The 17,858-nt window shown below is 44.9% G+C and overlaps 1 protein-coding gene across 1 annotated transcript in view; it reads left to right on the top strand.

The window, feature by feature from the left end:
• The first annotated feature begins 3,189 nt into the window (after positions 1-3,189).
• GRIN2B (glutamate ionotropic receptor NMDA type subunit 2B) overlaps positions 3,190-17,858 on the top strand; it is a 367,503-nt gene continuing 352,834 nt past the window's right edge. The window contains exon 1 of the mRNA XM_040235229.1: positions 3,190-3,607. Coding sequence (XP_040091163.1) covers positions 3,197-3,607 — 411 coding nt within the window. The 5' untranslated portion in view covers positions 3,190-3,196. The remainder of the gene's footprint in view (positions 3,608-17,858) is intronic.

Here is a 17,858-nt window from a genome sequence, read left to right as displayed (position 1 = left end):
CGAACCCACATCTCCTGCATTGCAGATGGATTCTTTACCTACTGAACCACCGGGGGAGCCAATGCAGGGGAAAATTATATAATGTTTATATGTGATTTAATAATCCATGAAAATTACCTGGCAATTACAGTGTTTGGCATAGGGGAGATTATAGGTAAAATGTTACTGTAAATATATAATATGTAAAATAGGTTAATAATACAGGTAAAAATGGCCAAATATTGATAATTTCCTAATGGTAGAACTCAGTGGTTCAGTCCTTTCTTGTTGTATCCAAGGCCCTGTTCGGCCCCAGGAACTGCAAATACAGGTGAGGTGAGGTTTTTTCGTGTGTCTCTATCTTCTAGACTGTGGTCCTGGAGGTTAGAACCTATCTCCATTGCCTCCCAGACGACAAGAACAATGTCTGCTAGGGAGGAGGTGCTTAATAACTGTTTACTGAACTGAAAAGGTTCATGCCCACCAGGAGATGACCAAGCAGTCAAGATAGGCAGATACATCATCACATAACCCTAATACACTGTAATAGGTATTTAGATAGATACAAAAAGGCCATGGCAAGAGTCCAAGAGACAGGATGCTCAGTTCTCCTGGGGGAGGGGTAATGCAGTACAGAGGAGGGGCTGCCGCTTCATAAAGCAGGTTCCTGAAGACTGACCGTGGTCTGTGGGTGGAAGGGAGAAAAACCAATTTGCTTATCTTGGACTACAAGCTTTCTCTGCACCAACCCCCTTCTAACGTGTGAAACTGAGTTTGTTTCCACGGCACTTCTTTGTCTCGCAGTCCCTCTGTTGCTGGTATCGTCCATGATGTATTGCTTTGTAAAGTGCTTTGCTCGATCCTGAGTATAAAAGAGATGCTCAGTAAAACCGGAGTCTATTCTTTGAGTGTCACCAGTCGCCATCGCATAACAAAGTGTAATATATTGTGTGAGAAGAAAGAGAGGAATGTAAGAGGTGTCTTAAAGAGAGCAAATAAAACATCAGGATGGGAGAGGGAAGTGCATTAAAGTTAATAAACTGTCATGACAGAGTGGACCGCTTTTCAGTGTGAAAGAATCTGATGTAGTGACTGATGATGGTAGGATTAGAGCCCCACTTTAATGAAGTTAGTTGCTACTTTTGCCAACTTCTAAATCTTTTGGTTCTCCTTGAGAGTCAGTCCTTGAAGTTTAATAGATGTGATGCCAATAGCGCTTTGAGATGCTGAACCTATCTGTCTTCTTTTGAGAATTCAGTGCTGCTGGACTCTGTATAGTGCTGCTTGGCTGGGAGCTCAGGGATGGAGAATTCAGCCCTCAGCTGCCCTGCCCTGTTGGAGACAGTTCAGCACACAGGTTGCCAGGGCCTCGTCGTCATTCCCTGTTTCCACAGAGACATAGCCAATGAAGCAGTCAAGAGCAAACCTTGCTCAGATGTGTACCACTGAGTCACTCCTCTACCTTGTGTGCGCGAGAAAGACAACGCCATCGATACAAGGCTCCTTCTTGGCAGTGTGGAAGGATGACCACAACAGCAAGGGTTCCAGAATGTTTTCTGCCAAGACCTGGATCGGATTTGTGCTTCTTCAGCCACAAAATGTCCCCAGCATCTTAGCCTCAAATCACTAATGCTCTTTGCAGTCAGTCTGCTCTGCCTGAATACTGCGTTATCTTGCTTCACTCAACACCCTCATCATTATTGTTTTCTTTTTGTTAGCTAGACTTTCAAAGCTTTTAGATTCCTAATATCTTACTTCTCCTCCCACCCTGGCCCGGCCCACCCCACACCCCCCCACCCACCCCCGCCAAACAAGCAGGAGATATGAAGCAGCATTTTCATCCTTGGTTACACTCTCTCTTTGGAGAAGAATGAAAACCCTAGTTTTGGTTTGGGGTGCAGTTTGTAGACTATTTCCTTGGAGTATAAACATGCTATGTGTATGTATTGGCATGCTGTTGTAATATCATTGACCTTGGCAACATCGCATAAGCGTTTTGAGCTTCAGTTTCTCTGTTTGAGAAGTGGGGATAAAATGACTAGTTTATCGGGTTTCTAGGAAGACCAAAGAGAGTGCATAGGAAGACATGCTTAATAGGGTGCCTAGCACACCCCAGACGCATAACAAATGATTATACATCTCTGTGGAGAGCTGCACCCTCCGTCTGCTGCAGAGTTTAATACTTAGGGGCATATGTGAAAGTAAAAAGGCAGGAGATCTTTGTAAAAGGTAGAAAGTGGTGAATCGTATGCAGACATGAAGTCAGTCATTTCAGGAAGGAGACTCTATCAGTAATTTAATAGCATTTGTCAAAATCACCATACTTCGATGCATAATCAAATGGGAATAAAACTATCCTCATAATAACTGATGATGTAAGAGGCAGTGTGATGTAAACCGGCCTGAAAGCTGGAAGATCTGGGTGCATGTTCATTTCATTTAATTGGCTCACGGTCTCGGACTTCTTAGGCTTTGCTTCAACATCCATAAAATGGTGATAATAATGTTTTTCTTATTTTTCCCCTGCTGGGTTATTGTAAGGATCAAAGGAGATATTTTTAAAAGTACTGCCCATGTATGGGTTGCTTTTGATTTAGTAATAAGAGGCAGATGGGTTGCTGAAGAATCTGCAGGCTCCTTTCCTCTTTGAGGTGAATACTAAGTACAGGTAGCAAGAATGGGGGCTTCAGTGTTTGTAGCTTCCTATATCTGGCTGCTCCAGGTCATGTTTTGTTGGTAGCCTCTGCTGAGCCCATTCTGCTGTTCATTTTGCCTGGCCTTTGCCATCCTTTGGCCTCAAGAGCCATTAAAGGGTGAATTGTCTCTGGGGTACCAGGGATCTCACAGCAACAGGCATACCCCTTTTTGGAGAATCCTGTGTTGGTATACTTGGCGTGACTGCCTGGACCACTTGGATCTTCTTTCCATGGCTTGTCCCTGTCTGTCTGCTGATGATGGCTAAAGCAATAACATCTCTTACTGTCTTGCTCAAGGATTTCTGATGCTTTGGGAAAGTTTCTTCCCCGCCCCCCACCCCTTACTCTACTGCTCAAACACAAGAGATAAGAAACCAAACTAGAAGATAAAAGTTGGGTTTGAGGATCAGGAAAAGGAGATAAGTTCCTTGACTTGGAGTATCCAGCCTCTCCCCAGACAGTGTGGGTTGTAGTTTAACCTCTGTGTGTGTGTATGTTTCTAGGGAGTCGACGAGTTGAAGATGAAGCCCAGAGCGGAGTGCTGTTCCCCCAAGTTCTGGTTGGTGCTGGCTGTCCTGGCCGTGTCCGGCAGCAGAGCTCGTTCTCAGAAGAGCCCGCCCAGCATCGGCATTGCTGTCATCCTCGTGGGCACTTCAGACGAGGTGGCCATCAAGGACGCCCACGAGAAAGATGATTTCCACCATCTCTCCGTGGTGCCCCGCGTGGAGCTGGTGGCCATGAATGAGACGGACCCAAAGAGCATCATAACCCGCATCTGTGATCTCATGTCCGACCGGAAGATCCAGGGGGTGGTGTTTGCTGATGACACAGACCAGGAAGCCATTGCCCAGATCCTTGACTTCATTTCAGCCCAGACTCTCACCCCCATCCTGGGCATCCACGGGGGCTCCTCGATGATAATGGCGGACAAGGTAAAAAGGGGTCGTGGTGAGAAGAGCCTGAGGGCTGTGTGTGAGAACTAAATGATCCGTTTGTTTACATGCCAAATCTGGTTATGGAAGATGGAGGGTAACCAGAATGCACTGGGTGAGGAGACAGTCCAGGAGCTAGTCTAACTGTTTGGAGATTAAACTGAGGGCAAGGTGCTTGTGTCTAGAAGCTCCTTCTGTTTTGAACGGGTTGTGTGTCCATTCGTTTGTAAATGAATTTACCGAAATGGCTAAGAAATGTTGAAGCTGGTAGCTCGGTGATAATTTTTTTTTCAAATACATGAATGAATAGCTCCTTCCAAACTCTGTTCTTCCTTGATAATATCCTTTCTCTCCCCATACCAGTTTCTGGAATCTAAAAAGCAAAATCCCTTGAGGCAGGTAGATTATCTCCTTGGAGCTATAGATATCCTCGAGAAGTACTTCTTGCTAAGGTGTCGAGGCTCAACACGCATCGATCTGCACATATGAATGGATTTTAATCCATAAAACCAGTCACAGCTGTGTTTTTCCCCAGGCTGAGCTTTGAAAGGTGGTGGTTCTTAACCTTGACCACACATTGGAATTTCCTAAGAGCTTTCTGCACAACCAGTGCCTGAGTCCTACCCCTAGAGGTTCTGGGGCACCGTCTGGGCTTCAGGATTTTTAAAAGCTCCCCAGATCATCCTAGTGTGCAGTTAAGGCTGAGAACCACTGCTGCAAGGCCACAAATAAATCATAGTCTCTGCTGCATTAATATTAGATTAATTATCACGACAAAATAATTATCCTGTGACACTGATACTTATGCTCTAACTGCAGGAAAAGTGTTTTGTCTGTAGTCATGTTTTGTGTTTACATTTTTCGCTTAGTTATTTTCCCTTGCTTTATACAATGGTTACTGCTTATTGCTTAAGTACAGTTATTTTCACACGCATATTGTCTTTGCAGTCATTCATATCGTATCATTCATATCTTAGTCATTCACATCATATCATCTCACCTTAGAATGATTCATTTCACAGATGCAGTATTTGTTTTGTATCACTTTGGGTTTCTTAAAGTGTTTCTACTTTTGCATTGTCATCTTAAACTTCTTAACGTCATTTTCAAAACTGCCTTCAGTTTTGTACTTAAAAGACATGTTGTGGAGTTAACGTTGTTTGCAAAGACCTCAAAACCTAGCATGGACACTATAAGCCTGCAACTTGGCAAGCAGAGAACCATCAGGGTGCAGGGCTTAACAGAGTGAAATAACCTTGCATGATCCCTATCGCCATCTGTTGGCAGCAGGCAGAGACGACTCACATCTGTTTAGGAGCTTCCTTTATTCAGTCTAGGAAAGGTCAAGTGGAAAGTACTAAGTGGAAGAACTTCAGTACCATATGAGAAAGGTATTGTCCCATTTGCATGGATAAAGGCACGGGTAAGGATGTTAGAAAAATGCTGCCACAAAGAGCCCATGTTAAGGGAAGTGGGATAAACTTGAACAGAATGGAAATTATAGACTGACTATAGCAAAAAGTTGCTTCCCTGATAGCTCAGTTGGTAAAGAATCCGCCTGCAATGCAGGAGACCCCAGTTGGGTCTCCTGGGTTGGGAAGATCCGCTGGAGAAGGGATAGGCTACCCACTCCAGTATTCTGGGGCTTCCTTTGTGGCTCAACTGGTAAAGAATCCGGCTGCGATGCAGGGGACCTGCGTTCAGTGTCTGGGTTGGGAAGATCCCCTGGAGAAGGGAAGGGCTACCCAGTCCAGCGTTCTGGCCTGGAGAATTCCATGGACTGTATAGTCCATGGGGTTGCAAAGAGGCAAACACAACTGAGTGGCTTTAACATAGCAAAAACTTCCCTGGTAGCTCATCTGGTAAAGAATCCATGCAGGAGACCTGGATTCAATTCCTGGGTTGGGAGGATCCCCTGGAGAAGGGAATGGCAACCTACACCGGTACTCTTGCCTGGAGAATCTCATGGACAGGGGAGCCTGGTGGGCTCAGAGAGTTGGACACAACTGGGTGACTAACACTATACTATACTATGGCAAGGACTAGGGCTTCCCAGATGGCACTGGTGGTGAAGAATCTGCCTGCCGAGCAGGAGACATAAGAGCCGTGGGTTCAGTCCCTGGGTTGGGAAGGTGCCCTGGGTGAGGGCATGGCAATCCACTCCAGTATTCTTGCCTGGAGAATCCCATGGCCAGAGGAGCCTGGTGAGCTATGGTCCGTAGGGTTGCAAAGAGTTAGATACAACTGGAGTGACTAAGTCACACATAAGCACACACAGCAAAACTTATTGAGTTTTTTACTTTAGGAAGATTTTTTTTTGTCCTTAGTAGATTATATTTTAGCAGTGGTATTTTGAGGGCACAATATGCATGGAAAGAATGCCAAGATGGATGAGACAAATTTTTGAGTGATAAATAAGTGCAAAGTTACTGCGAGAGCAAGACAGGTGGAAATGATTGATTGATTTAGCATCTGTGGGCTTTTGTGCAGCCTATGTTGTTTCAGGTTCAGCCCTCCCCAGTATAAAAGGTTGTTGGCTAAACTGGTTGATTGTATCTCTTTTTTGCAGTTATTTGTTACATCTCTTAGAAATGCATAATAATAACAGTGTAATAATTTGAGGAACGATGCAGTGGTGTGGAGAGACTGGACTCTTTTGTTCATTGATGTATCCGAGGTGCTTTGAGTGTCTACCATGTGCTGGGCACATGTTGCTTTGCCTGCATTATCTTATTTAACACTCTCAACAGCCCAGTGAGCTAAAGTAGTATTATTCATTTCCATTTAGCAGATGAGAAAACGGGCTCAGAAAGGTTGAATAACTTCCCAAATGATGCTGCTAGTAAGTGACATCCGGAACTTTAACACTGGGGGCTGGCTCCATAGGCCATGTGCTTGATGACCTTTCAAGAGAATGGAGAGGCTGGTTAAGGTCTCACATACCATGATATTCTTTACTTCTTCCTCTGTTACCTAGTGGTGGGAGATGTCATCTCAGGACAGGGGACCCACTGCTTGATTCATTGTGGCAATATTGGAGTCTGACTAGAGGAGAGGATTAATGAGATATGAAATACTGGAAGCTTGCTGCTACTGCTGCTACTAAGTCACGTCAGTCGTGTCCGACTCTGTGTGACCCCATAGACGTCAGCCCACTAGGCTCCCCGTCCCTGGGATTCTCTAGGCAAGAACACTGGAGTGGGTTGCCATTTCCTTTTCCAATGCATGAAAGTGAAAATGAAAGTGAAGTCGTTCAGTCGTGTCCGACTCTTCGCGACCCCATAGATGGCAGCCCACCAGGCTCCTCCATCCATGGGATTCTCCAGGCAACAGTACTGGAGTGGGGTGCCATTGAGTAGCATAATTCTGTAGTGGGCCCATTGGCTACCAGCTCCAGGGGTAAAAATGCAAGATGGAAGCCAGTGAGGAGGCCTCTTCTGGGTCATTGTAATGAGAATTCCCCTCTGATCTCACCCCCTTATACCTTCCCCTCACACCACAGCCACACCTCCAAATCCCATCTTATCTTTTTCTCTCTCCCTCAAAAAAAGGAGGTAGGTGATGATTTTTAGGCTGCTGCTGCTGCTGCTAAGTCGCTTTAGTAGTGTCTGACTCTGTGCGACCCCATAGACAGCAGCCTACCAGGCTCCTCTGTCCCTGGGATTCTCCAGGCAAGAACACTGGAGTGGGTTGCCATTTCCTTCTTCAATGCATGCATGCATGCTAAGTCGCTTCAGTCGTGTCCGACTCTGTGCAACCCCATGGACAGCAGCCCACCAGGCTCCTCTATCCACGGAATTCTCTAGGCAAGAGTACTGGAGTGGGTTGCCATTTCCTTCTCCATATTTTTATGCACTTCCCTCAAAATAGCCTACGTAATATCTAACCGACGTTGGACCTGAAAAGAAGTTTCTGAAAGGCAGGTAGAAAGAAGAAAAAGGAGAAAGAAGCAAGCAGGAAGTCCTGGTGCCACAGAAGTGGGAGGGTTGAAGGTTCAGTCCCGGGGGTGAGAAGCCCCAATGGGTAGGGGGCGACTGCAGCGGCAGGCATAGGGAGGGGCCCAAGGACCACCGGGACCCCAAGGGCAGCAACACTGAGACTGTGGGCAGCTGGGAAAGAGGGACATCCACAGGCTGAAGAGGTTGAGTGGAAGGCAAATGGAAAGAGGCCCCCAGATCTCCAAGAAATAAGCTTTGGGGACAAGTTTCAAAAATAAAATAACTTCACATTCTGAGGCCAGCTTTTTTTTTTTTTTTGGATAGAAGTGTATTTTTGGTACCATGACCATATTTTACCAACATAGAATGGGGACATGGAGTTTGACAGTACTGAATCAACTATGGGGGCAATAGGACAACGCATTTGAAAGTGGAACGAATGCAGAAAAATCTAAGAAATACAGCTTTACTGCATGTAGGGAGTAGTCTTGAAGGTGCAATTGCCACCTGAAGGATGGTGACTAAGCCTTCTCTTTTGCTTTCTTATTCTAAGAGATAGGAAATTGCCACTGTTTTGACTCGGTTTTTTGTTTGTTTGAAATAAAGCTCACTTATTACGTGTCTTTGTGGAAGATTGCTTTACAGGGATGAAATTCCCGATGCAGGGAGTCTGTGATGGAAGGAAGGTAGCACATGGAGTTATAAAGACTTTTTGGCACAAGTAGGGAGACGTGAGTTCAGCATCTGGTCAGCTCACTTTTTTGCGTATGCTAATTAATCACAAATATTAATTAGTGCTGTACTTTCCCTTTGAGGAAATGCTCTTGTACCATGGCAGAAAAAAGCATGGGAGCTGGTGGAGCAGCGGTCTTTTAAGCTCAGAATTCAGAGTCAGAGCAGTTTTAATAATCACTTGCTAGGTGTGAGGACCTGGCCAACTTACCAACCACTTACTCTAAGCCTTGGTTTTCTTGTCTGTATCATGGGGACTATAATGTATTCTATTACAGGGTTGTTGAAGATTAAATGAGGTCATACAGAGCAGGTGCTTCACTAAGTGTCCAGCAAAGCATTCAGTAGGCTAAGCTGAAGGGTGTATGGAGCAGAAGAAAGGGAGATGGCTTCACGATACAAGAGGAGAATTGATTAGAATCATAGCCAATTATATAGAACTGCAGACCAACCAAGGAGGCAGCTCAGGTGAAAACCTGGGAATGGGCTCTGAGGTATGGTGGGAGCTTCAGTCTCACCCGACCAGGGAGGCCGAGACTCATCCGTGATGTAGCCCCTACAGGGCCAGCCAAAAAGGGGCATGTTCATTTAAGGGAAAACTCTAACGAGGAAAGAACTGCTAGGCGCTTGTTGCAAGAGACTGTTTAGAATAGTAGCAGAACCCATTTAAAAATGTATGAGGTGATTTTTGGCAGTTCCCCACCTGAGTATAAAGTGTTGATTTTATTTTGCCTTTGTTATAATTGCTTTTATTCTCCCTGAGATGCTGGATTTAGGATGCCCATCTGAATCCAAATAATGAACTGAAGCTAGACATAAACTTTCATTTCTTTCCAGGAGGTTTCTCTGCTGATTTGCCGAACTCTTGCTTGGGTTTTCAGATTTTAGCTCAGATAGGTTAAGTAACTAGTCCAAGATATCACAGCTGATGAGCAATGGGACTGGGATTCAGATCCCAGAAGTACCTATTATGAAGCCTGTGCTTTCTATTTATACAATTCTGCCCAACAAAGCTCCGCACTAAGAATTGTAAGTCGTGAGTTGTTTCAGTCTCCACTCTTACGAGCTTTGGGAATTGAGACAAACAAATTGCTTTAGCTTTATGATACTCATGGATACTCCATGATACTTCTGTTTTATAAGATTTAAATTTTGTTTTCTGCCCTGCGCACTTTACAACATTTTGAAGATAAAATGAAATAAAATAGTTGGAAAAGTGCTGGGCAAACAGATACTTATAGGTGAAGGAATTAAAAAGTGGCAATAGGGAATGACAGTCATTGACAGCTACTTTGTCACTATCATTAGGACCAATGAAAGAGCTTGGGAGGGTTGTAGGAAGGAACCCAGAAAGTGAGACTTGCAGTAGGATCAGGCCAAAGAATAGAAGATCCAAGCTCTAATGCTGCAAGAATGGAAGAGAGCAGGTGTGCCTCTGAGTAAAGGATCAGGGTCTGAAAATAGATGCATTGATCAGATATAGAACAGTAACTAAGATGTGTGTCATGCTCCATACCTGGTTCCTCCCTGAAGGACAGGTGAAAATATTCTTACTCTGGCATCTGTTGCTATGATTCCTTTATTTCTAAATTTCTTGGCTGAGAATTCATACTTTGACTAGCATTCTAATTTTCTGTGTAGAGAGCCACGCTTTGGAATCCAACTGGGGTGAGGAAGATAGCCCTTATTCTCCTTTGTCCCCATCCCCTCCACTCACTATCTCTATACTCCTTCCTCCCCACCCTACCTAATGGAAATAGGTTTGGAGGGAGTTGAGCCAGCGGTGGTGTATGACCCTGTAAATCAGTGGTCCCCAACCTTTTTGGCACCAGGGACAATCTTCCCTGGAATCCGCGGGGGGGGGGGTGGTTTTAGGAGGATTCAAGTGCATTCCTTTACTGTACACTTTATTTCTATTACTGTTACAGCAGCTGCACCTTAGATCATCAGGCGTTAGATCCCAGAAGGTTGGAGACCCCTGCTGTAAATAGTCTTACCGCTTCCATCTGCTCTTGTAGGTTTCCATCTCCAACAGAATCTTGAAACCAAGATGGCCAGGCTGTTCGTAGCCCACTTTATGCTTCTTCCCTATGTTTCAGTGACTTTGAGGTTTTACCTTGCTTCTTAGTTGTTTGTGATACGGTATTTCTTGGGACGGCATTTGGTATTTCTTGCTCTTTCTTCAAGAGCAAATGGTGGTGTTAGAACACTCTTGGGGGATGAGCAGAATTAAGACATAGAGGTGGGAGGGACAAGACTGAAATGAAGCTGATATCATCAGATGCCAACTTTGTGCCAGGCATGGTGTTAATGAGTATGTTAATTCTTAAGCAGTCCTATGAAATATGTATTATTATTTCATTTGACAGGGAAAAGAAATCAGAGAGAGTTTATGTATTGTGGCCAAAGTCACATAGCTAGAAAAATTGTGGGACTGGAAGTTTTAACTTTTTTGATTGACTTTAAAACTCCCAGTCCACACACTGAGGAAGTCAGGGCTCATTTCTGGGGTTCTCTTGACATTTTGATCATGGAAATGAGGAGGCTGCTCTAGCTCTAGGTATCCCACTCATACCCAAAAGCAGGGACAGGCAGAGGTGGCTATTAAATCAGGAAAGTCTTCCCCATATCCTGGATCTCACGACCCCATATCTTATCACATGGCCACCCTGTGGGGGTTGCAGACTCACTGATAGAGTGGCAAGGGGGCAAGTGTTGGGACCAGCTTTGAGGTTCATCAGCAGTATCTCTCAAAGGAAGTTAAGTGGTCACCTGGGAATACAGTCAGTATCTGTGTAACTCTAAGGCTCAGCATCTCTCATCTGTCGTTTCTCCTGCTTCATACCAAACTACTTTTGTGCCATTGGTCTAGGCCTGTGTCCTCCAGAACTAGGGCCTTGGCTTGTCAGTTATCTCCCTTTTCCTTTTAATTATCCACTTCTTCCTCCTTGCTGGAATCTGCCCTCTAGCTTAGTGGTGTGCGTGCTCCTGGTACCAGTGCTTAGAACCCAGAGGCCAGGCATGTTGTGTCCTGCAGTACATAGGATAGTACCCACCAGTCAAGAATAGTCTTGCCCAAAATGTCAATTTTGCCCTCATTGAACCTGTTCAGATCACTCTCAAATCAATAAATAAACAAACCTGAAAGCTTTCCTTGACCCCAGGTTTTCCTCCCTCGCTGTTTCTTTTCATAGTTAAATTCCTTAAATGCTCATTTGAAATTGCCGTTTTCACATCCTCATCTTTCCCTTTATCCAAGATGCCCAATCCAAATGGGCTTTTCAGGTCGTTGGTGACCTTCTGTAGCACTGAACACCGTTGACCCTTTTAGTGCTGTTACAAATGTGATGACAAGAATCGTGAGATTTGTCACAGGTTTGGTGACAGCAGGAATGAGGCTGAGTAGGATTGAAACATGGTTAGGTCACAGAAGGGGACATGTCTGGGAAGCAGCTGGATTTGGGACTGGAGGTTAAAGAGAGTGATTTGGGCTGGAAATTAAGAGATGAGCCTTGTTAGCAAGGAGAGGATCATTGGGAGTAGGAGGGTGGAGGAGAGGCTCAGAACCAACAAGGGGACTAAGAGGGAAGTGTGTCCAGAAGTGAACCCCCATCTAAGGGACGGCCAGAGGAGGGGGAGATGGGAGAGAGCTAAAAAAACTTCTTTAACATAAGAACATAAACAAGGGGAAAGAGAGGCTTCTATATAAAGCAGCAGGGAGCAACTGACCAATCTGGGAGTTGACCGGGCCCTCCCCTCCCCTTAGGACAGTTCTGCCTGCAAACAGTAAAGAAGCCTTACTCTCGGTTACTAGGGAGGGAAGGAAGAGGGGAAGGGATAGTTAGGGAGTTTGGGATCGACATGTATATGCTGCTTTTTAAAATGGATAGCCAATAATGTCCTACCATATAGCACAGGGAACTCTGTTCAACCTGTGGCACCCTGGATGGGAGGGGAGTTTGGAGGGAGAATGTGTGTGCGCTTAGCTGTGTCCAACTCTCTGTGGCCCCGTGGACTATAGCCCACCTGGCTCCTCTATCTGTGGAATTTTCCAGGCAAGAATACTAGAGTGGGTTGCCATTTCCTCCTCCAGGGGACATTCACAACTCAGGGATTGAACCCGCGTCTCTTGCTTCTCCTGCATTGACCAGCAGATTCTTTACTGCTAGTGCCAAGACACTCAGCATTTGAGAGGAGAATGGATACGTGTATATGTATGGCCCAGTCCCTCTGCTGTCCACCTGAAACTGTCACAACATTGTTGATCAACTATCCTCTGACATAAAATAAAAAGTTAAAATAAATAAATAAATAAAGCCTTGTTGTGGGTCCCCTGCCCTCTGAGCACTCCTGCCCTCTGTGCCTCTCACCACACGGCAGATTACCTGTGTGGTTCTTTAGGAACTCAAATCCAACTGTGATGCACTTTCATTTAAAACTTTCCCCTGGCTTTGCACGGCCGAGACTAGGACACCTTCTGGGATGTGGTCCCAGGCCACTCCTCCAGGATTTCCTCTTCACCTCCTGGCCCTCCCATGTCATGAAGACACACTGAGTGTGTCACACCGCTCCTTGCACTGGTCCTTGAGGGTTTACAGCTCTGGCTTGGGGCCTCCTCTTCTCCTTGTCCATCCTGAAGAACCTACTCACTCAAGAGAAACCATGGCACGTCTTTTCTGACTCTGATCTTCACAGAATTTCTTATTTCTTCTTTTTATTTTTTGTGTTTCACCTGTGCCCTATTTTAGGGCTTTTATGATAATCCATCTCGTTTCCTTATCTGTCTCATTTGCTGTACAATGGGCCCACTGTGGTGCAGGCCAGGCTTTACTAACTTTTGCGTTCCCAGCATATGCCATAGTGTCTGGTGCATAGCAGTAGCCAATTTAGAAGAAAAGCTATGACAAACCTAGACAGCGTATTAAAAGCAGAGATACTGCTTTGCCGACAAAGATCTATAGAATCAAAGCTATGGTTTTGCCAGTAGTCATGTACAGATGTGAGAGTTGGACCATGCAGAAGGCTGAGTTCCCAAAGAACTGATGCTTTTAAATTGTGGTGCTGGAGGAGACTCTTGAGAGTCCCTTGGACAGCAATCCTAAAGGAAATCAGCTTTGAATATTCATTGGAAGGACTGATGCTGAAGCTGAAGCTCTAATACTTTGGCCACGTGATGCAAAGAGCTAACTTATTGGAAAAGTTCTGATGCTGGGAAAGATTTAGGGCAGGAAGAGAAGGGGATGACAGAGGATGAGATGGTTAGATAACATCGCTGACTCTCTGTCAGATATGACTTAGTGACTGAATAACAACAGGCAACTGTTATTACATGATTAACAGTTATAAAAATGGATACTCTCTATACACACTCCAGTGGATTGAATGCTGGCCCCCCAAGATAGATCTGTGTGCTAACTCCTGGACCCTGTGAATGTGACCTCATTTGAAGAAAGGATCTTTACGGATGTAAATTAGATTCTTAGGATGAGATCATCTTGGATTAGCCAGACAGGCCCTAAGTCCAGTGACACTTGTCCTTCTAGGAGATGGAAGACGGGAAGGCGTGGTGTGGAGTCTGGAGTTATTTAGCCACAAACCAAGCAAACCACCAGAAGCTGTAACAGGCCAGGGAAGATCCTCCCTTGGAGCCAATGCTGTATTTAAAATAGATAATCAACAAAGACCTGGTGTAGAGCTCAGGGAATTCTACTTAGCCTGGCTGGGAGGGGAGTCTGGGTGACAATGTATCCATGTGTATGTGTGGCTGAGTCTCTTGGCTGTGCATCTGAAACTATCACAACATTGTTAATTGGCTACACCTCAATACAAAATCGGAGAAGGCAATGGCACCCACTCCAGTACTCTTGCCTGGAAAATTCCATGGGTGGAGGAGCCTGGTAGGCTGCAGTCCTTGGGGTCACAAAGAGTCGGACACGACTGAGTGGCTTCACTTTCACTTTTCACTTTCCTGCCTTGGAGAAGGAAATGGCAACCCACTCCAGTGTTCTTGCCTGGAGAATCCCAGGGATGGGGGAGCCTGGTGGGCTGCCGTCTCTGGGGTCGCACAGAGTCAGACACGACTGAAGCGACTTAGCAGCAGCAGCAGCAATACAAAATAAAGAGTTTTTTTTAAGAAAAGAAGTAACATGATCCCGTTGACACTTGATTTTAGGCTCTGGCCTCTGGAACCGTGAAAAAAATTTTTTCTATTGTTTTAAGCTGTCAAGTGTGTGATGCATCTCTTAGGGCAGCCCTAGGAATCTGGTAACAGCAACATCTCAGTGAAGAGGGCCTCCCTGGAGTCTCGTTGCCTGGATGTTTCCTGGCTCCACCATTTACTGTGTGATCCTCGGCAAATAACTTGACTTCTCTGAATCTTGGATTCCTCGTCTATAAAATGGTGATAAATATAGACCCTGTTTCTTAAGGTTATTAGGTAAAGCCATTAGGTAACAGCACTTAGAAAAGGCCTGGTAAATAGCAGGAATCAGTAAGAGTGGGTCTGTGAGAGGTTTTCAGTAAGTCTCCATTGAATACATGAGTGAGTGAGTATAGTGATATGAATATAAATGCAAGCCATCTACGACAGGATCAGAACTCACCGAGCTCCGTGGTAACTGGCTCATATATTCTGGATTCCTGGGACCTGGGGCAGTGCTGAGAGGTGAGGTGATACAGTTAGGCGGCTCTGCTTTGGTGGAACTTCAGGGCAGCGAGGCTCATTTTGAGCACCCTTTTCTGTGCTCCTCTCTGCTTGGGTTTGCTTTTGCTTCTCCGTTCTGTGTGCATTCGCATGTGTGTGCATGCGAGCATGTGTGTGTGTTTCCTGCCGCGGTTGGTTGCCTGTATCTTTCTCTTCTCAGTGCTCAGGACAGAGCATCTCACCTAGGCTGCCCTCCTCATCCAATGTCCTGCTTTCAGATTTTTCTTATTCTCTCCCCTGAAATAAAAATTTTTGCCTCTTTCCCCTTTATGCTCTTTCATTTCATACTTTGCATCATCTTCATCACAACTGTAATGAATCACCATTATTTTTTATTAGCTGCCTGTCTTGCTCAACTACAGGCTTCATGAGGACAAGGGACTATGTCATTTTCCTTTCTGTATCTGCAGATCCTAACATGTAACCTGATACAGGCTAAGTCCTTAATATACACTTATTTACATGTGTGGCTGGATTCATTATTTCAGTACAGCAGCTGTCAGTAGCAATTAAAAATATTTTAAACCCAAATGAAAATGGATGCTAGGATTCATCTCTGGTTACTGGCAAGTTACCTTCCTTATCTCTGTCCAGGCTGCTGTCTCTCATCCTTCCATTCTTCACACCTGCCAGATGCCAGCAGTCAATATCTTGGCACTCACATCCACTTAATCTCCATCAGTCATGGCAAGAGGACAGTCTCAGGTCAGGGTGCATTCTGGGGTGGCAGAGCAAAGCTTTTATCATGCAAAGCAGATGGGTGCTGATGATTATCTTGACTTTATTAGCTTCTTTCAAAGGGAGATGCAGAAAGAAACAAACATTTTCAAAAAGTTTTGAAAGATAAACGTATGCAATTCCTGCGACATGCAAATCAGCCAGGTAACACCAAGGAAATTTAATCAGTGCAATTAAGTTTCCAGTGGTAGAAGGAAGGGATTTTGAAACTTGCTTTAGCAAACAACAGCCTTTCTCTTTGATTTATTCATTCATTCCAAAAATATTTATTAAGTGTCTGCTGGGTGTCAGGAACAGTTCAAGGTCTTAAAGACATAGTCCATAAGAGAGGTCTTGTCCTCATAGTATATTGAGTGACAATAAACAAACGCATAAATGGAACAGTGTTATTTCAGGCAGTGGTGACTGTTTTCATGAAAATAGCAGAAAGGGATGTTGTAGGCAGTTTTAGGGTTGTCAGGGAAGGTCTCTGAGGAGGTGGCACTTGAGATTTGTATGAGAAGAACACGAGAATCTGAGTCTTAGCAGAAAGATGGGTATTTTTAATTCATTCTAGAAAGTGTAAGAAGGGAGCAGTGTAACTTGGCTTAGCATCTTTTCAGTTGGGAGCAGTAGAGTGTGGTGGACGGGACATATACCCTGGTGCATTTTCAGCCCTGGCTCCATCTTTCAGAAGCTGAGTGACCTCTGCCTTGTTGTGTGACTTCTGTGATCTGTTTCTTCTCACCTCTGTGATGGGGTTAATACACATCAACTTCAAAGAGCTATTATGAAAGAAAAGAAAATAACATTTACAGGACTCATTACTCTGTTAGGAACACTCCTGGTTTTAATAAATCAATGCTATTATCATTTCTGATACGATTGAATACAGATTCCTCTGGAATTGGACATCATTTACTCTTGATATATGTACCAGTGATGTAGTTTTGTTGTTTTTACAAAATGTGTTTACTAACTTGGGAACACATTAGCTTTACAATGGAAGAAGTTAGAAACACTGAGATTGGCTTTCCTCTCCCTAAGTAGTTTCCCGTCCTTTTGAGTTCATAGAGTTCCCAGTGGCCAGAGGCCAGTTCCTGGGTTTGCATCGACATCATTGCAGCCCAGTAGAATTTCCCCCCTTTCCGAATGGGGCTTCTGGCACTGAGAACAGTGCCACAGGGAACAGAGCACCCAGGGCACCACTTGGGGGTGAAGGGTGTGGGCATTGAGGGTGTGAGGTAGTGTAATGGCACAGCCAGTGTAGCCTGCCTTGGGCTGAGGATTCCTGGCCCAGCCCCGAGACCTCATGGCTGGCCACCATGTGTCCTGGATGCCTTCTGTTGCCTTGAGAACATGTGGTCCAGGGTTGTAGAGAGCAGCAGCCTTCAGTCTTTCAGCATCGTGTTGCCATGACAACAGACCACTATAGCCAGACTTCACTGTAGTTTCTCCACCATGCTGTCACCCACCCCTCCCACCTACCCCTGCCCACACCTGCCCCCTCCCCCTCACTCTTATTCCCACCTGCCCTCCGTGTGCATTCTCACACCTTCTGCCTCCAAAGGTCCTCATCTGCGTAGTCCTTCCGGTTCCCTCCAACCCCTTTGCCTTTCTTTTTCTTACCATTTCTGAGTTCTCATTGCTCATATGAAAGCAAATATAGTAAATTCTCAGGAAATAAAGCCACATGGCATCATAAGTTGAGAGGGTGATGAGAATGAAGGAGCTAAAAAATCATCAAAGAGAAGGGGGGAAAGGAGCTTGATAGAGTTTTGCGGTTTAGTTGTACAGTCTATGATCTTAAACTGACTTGAACTTAGAAGCAACAGAGAAACTTTAAAATTTTATTGTTATTATTATTTAAAAGTAGAGCGTCTCTGATCCCATACTCAAGGATTCTGATTTAATAGGTTTGGAATAAAGCCCACTAATGGCAATTTTCACAAACTTCACCCAAGGAATGTGAGGCACAGCCAGGTTTGGGTACCACTGAGGAGTAGAACGTGGCGTGTTTTTAGGTTGTAAAGTTTTGTGATGGGTTAAGGTCTTTCCGTTGAGTTTATTTTTGTGGTTTCCAATGCAGTGTATTCGTGTGGCTGCTGTGTAACATTTAAGAGGCAGGACGAGGGATTGGAGAAGAATAAGAAGCTAAAGG

Source organism: Oryx dammah, unplaced genomic scaffold (assembly GCF_014754425.2).
Source record: "Oryx dammah isolate SB20612 unplaced genomic scaffold, SCBI_Odam_1.1 HiC_scaffold_29, whole genome shotgun sequence".
NCBI lineage: Eukaryota > Metazoa > Chordata > Mammalia > Artiodactyla > Bovidae > Oryx > Oryx dammah.
Note: the sequence above shows the minus strand (reverse complement) of the source record. Positions and strands in the feature narration are given on the sequence as shown.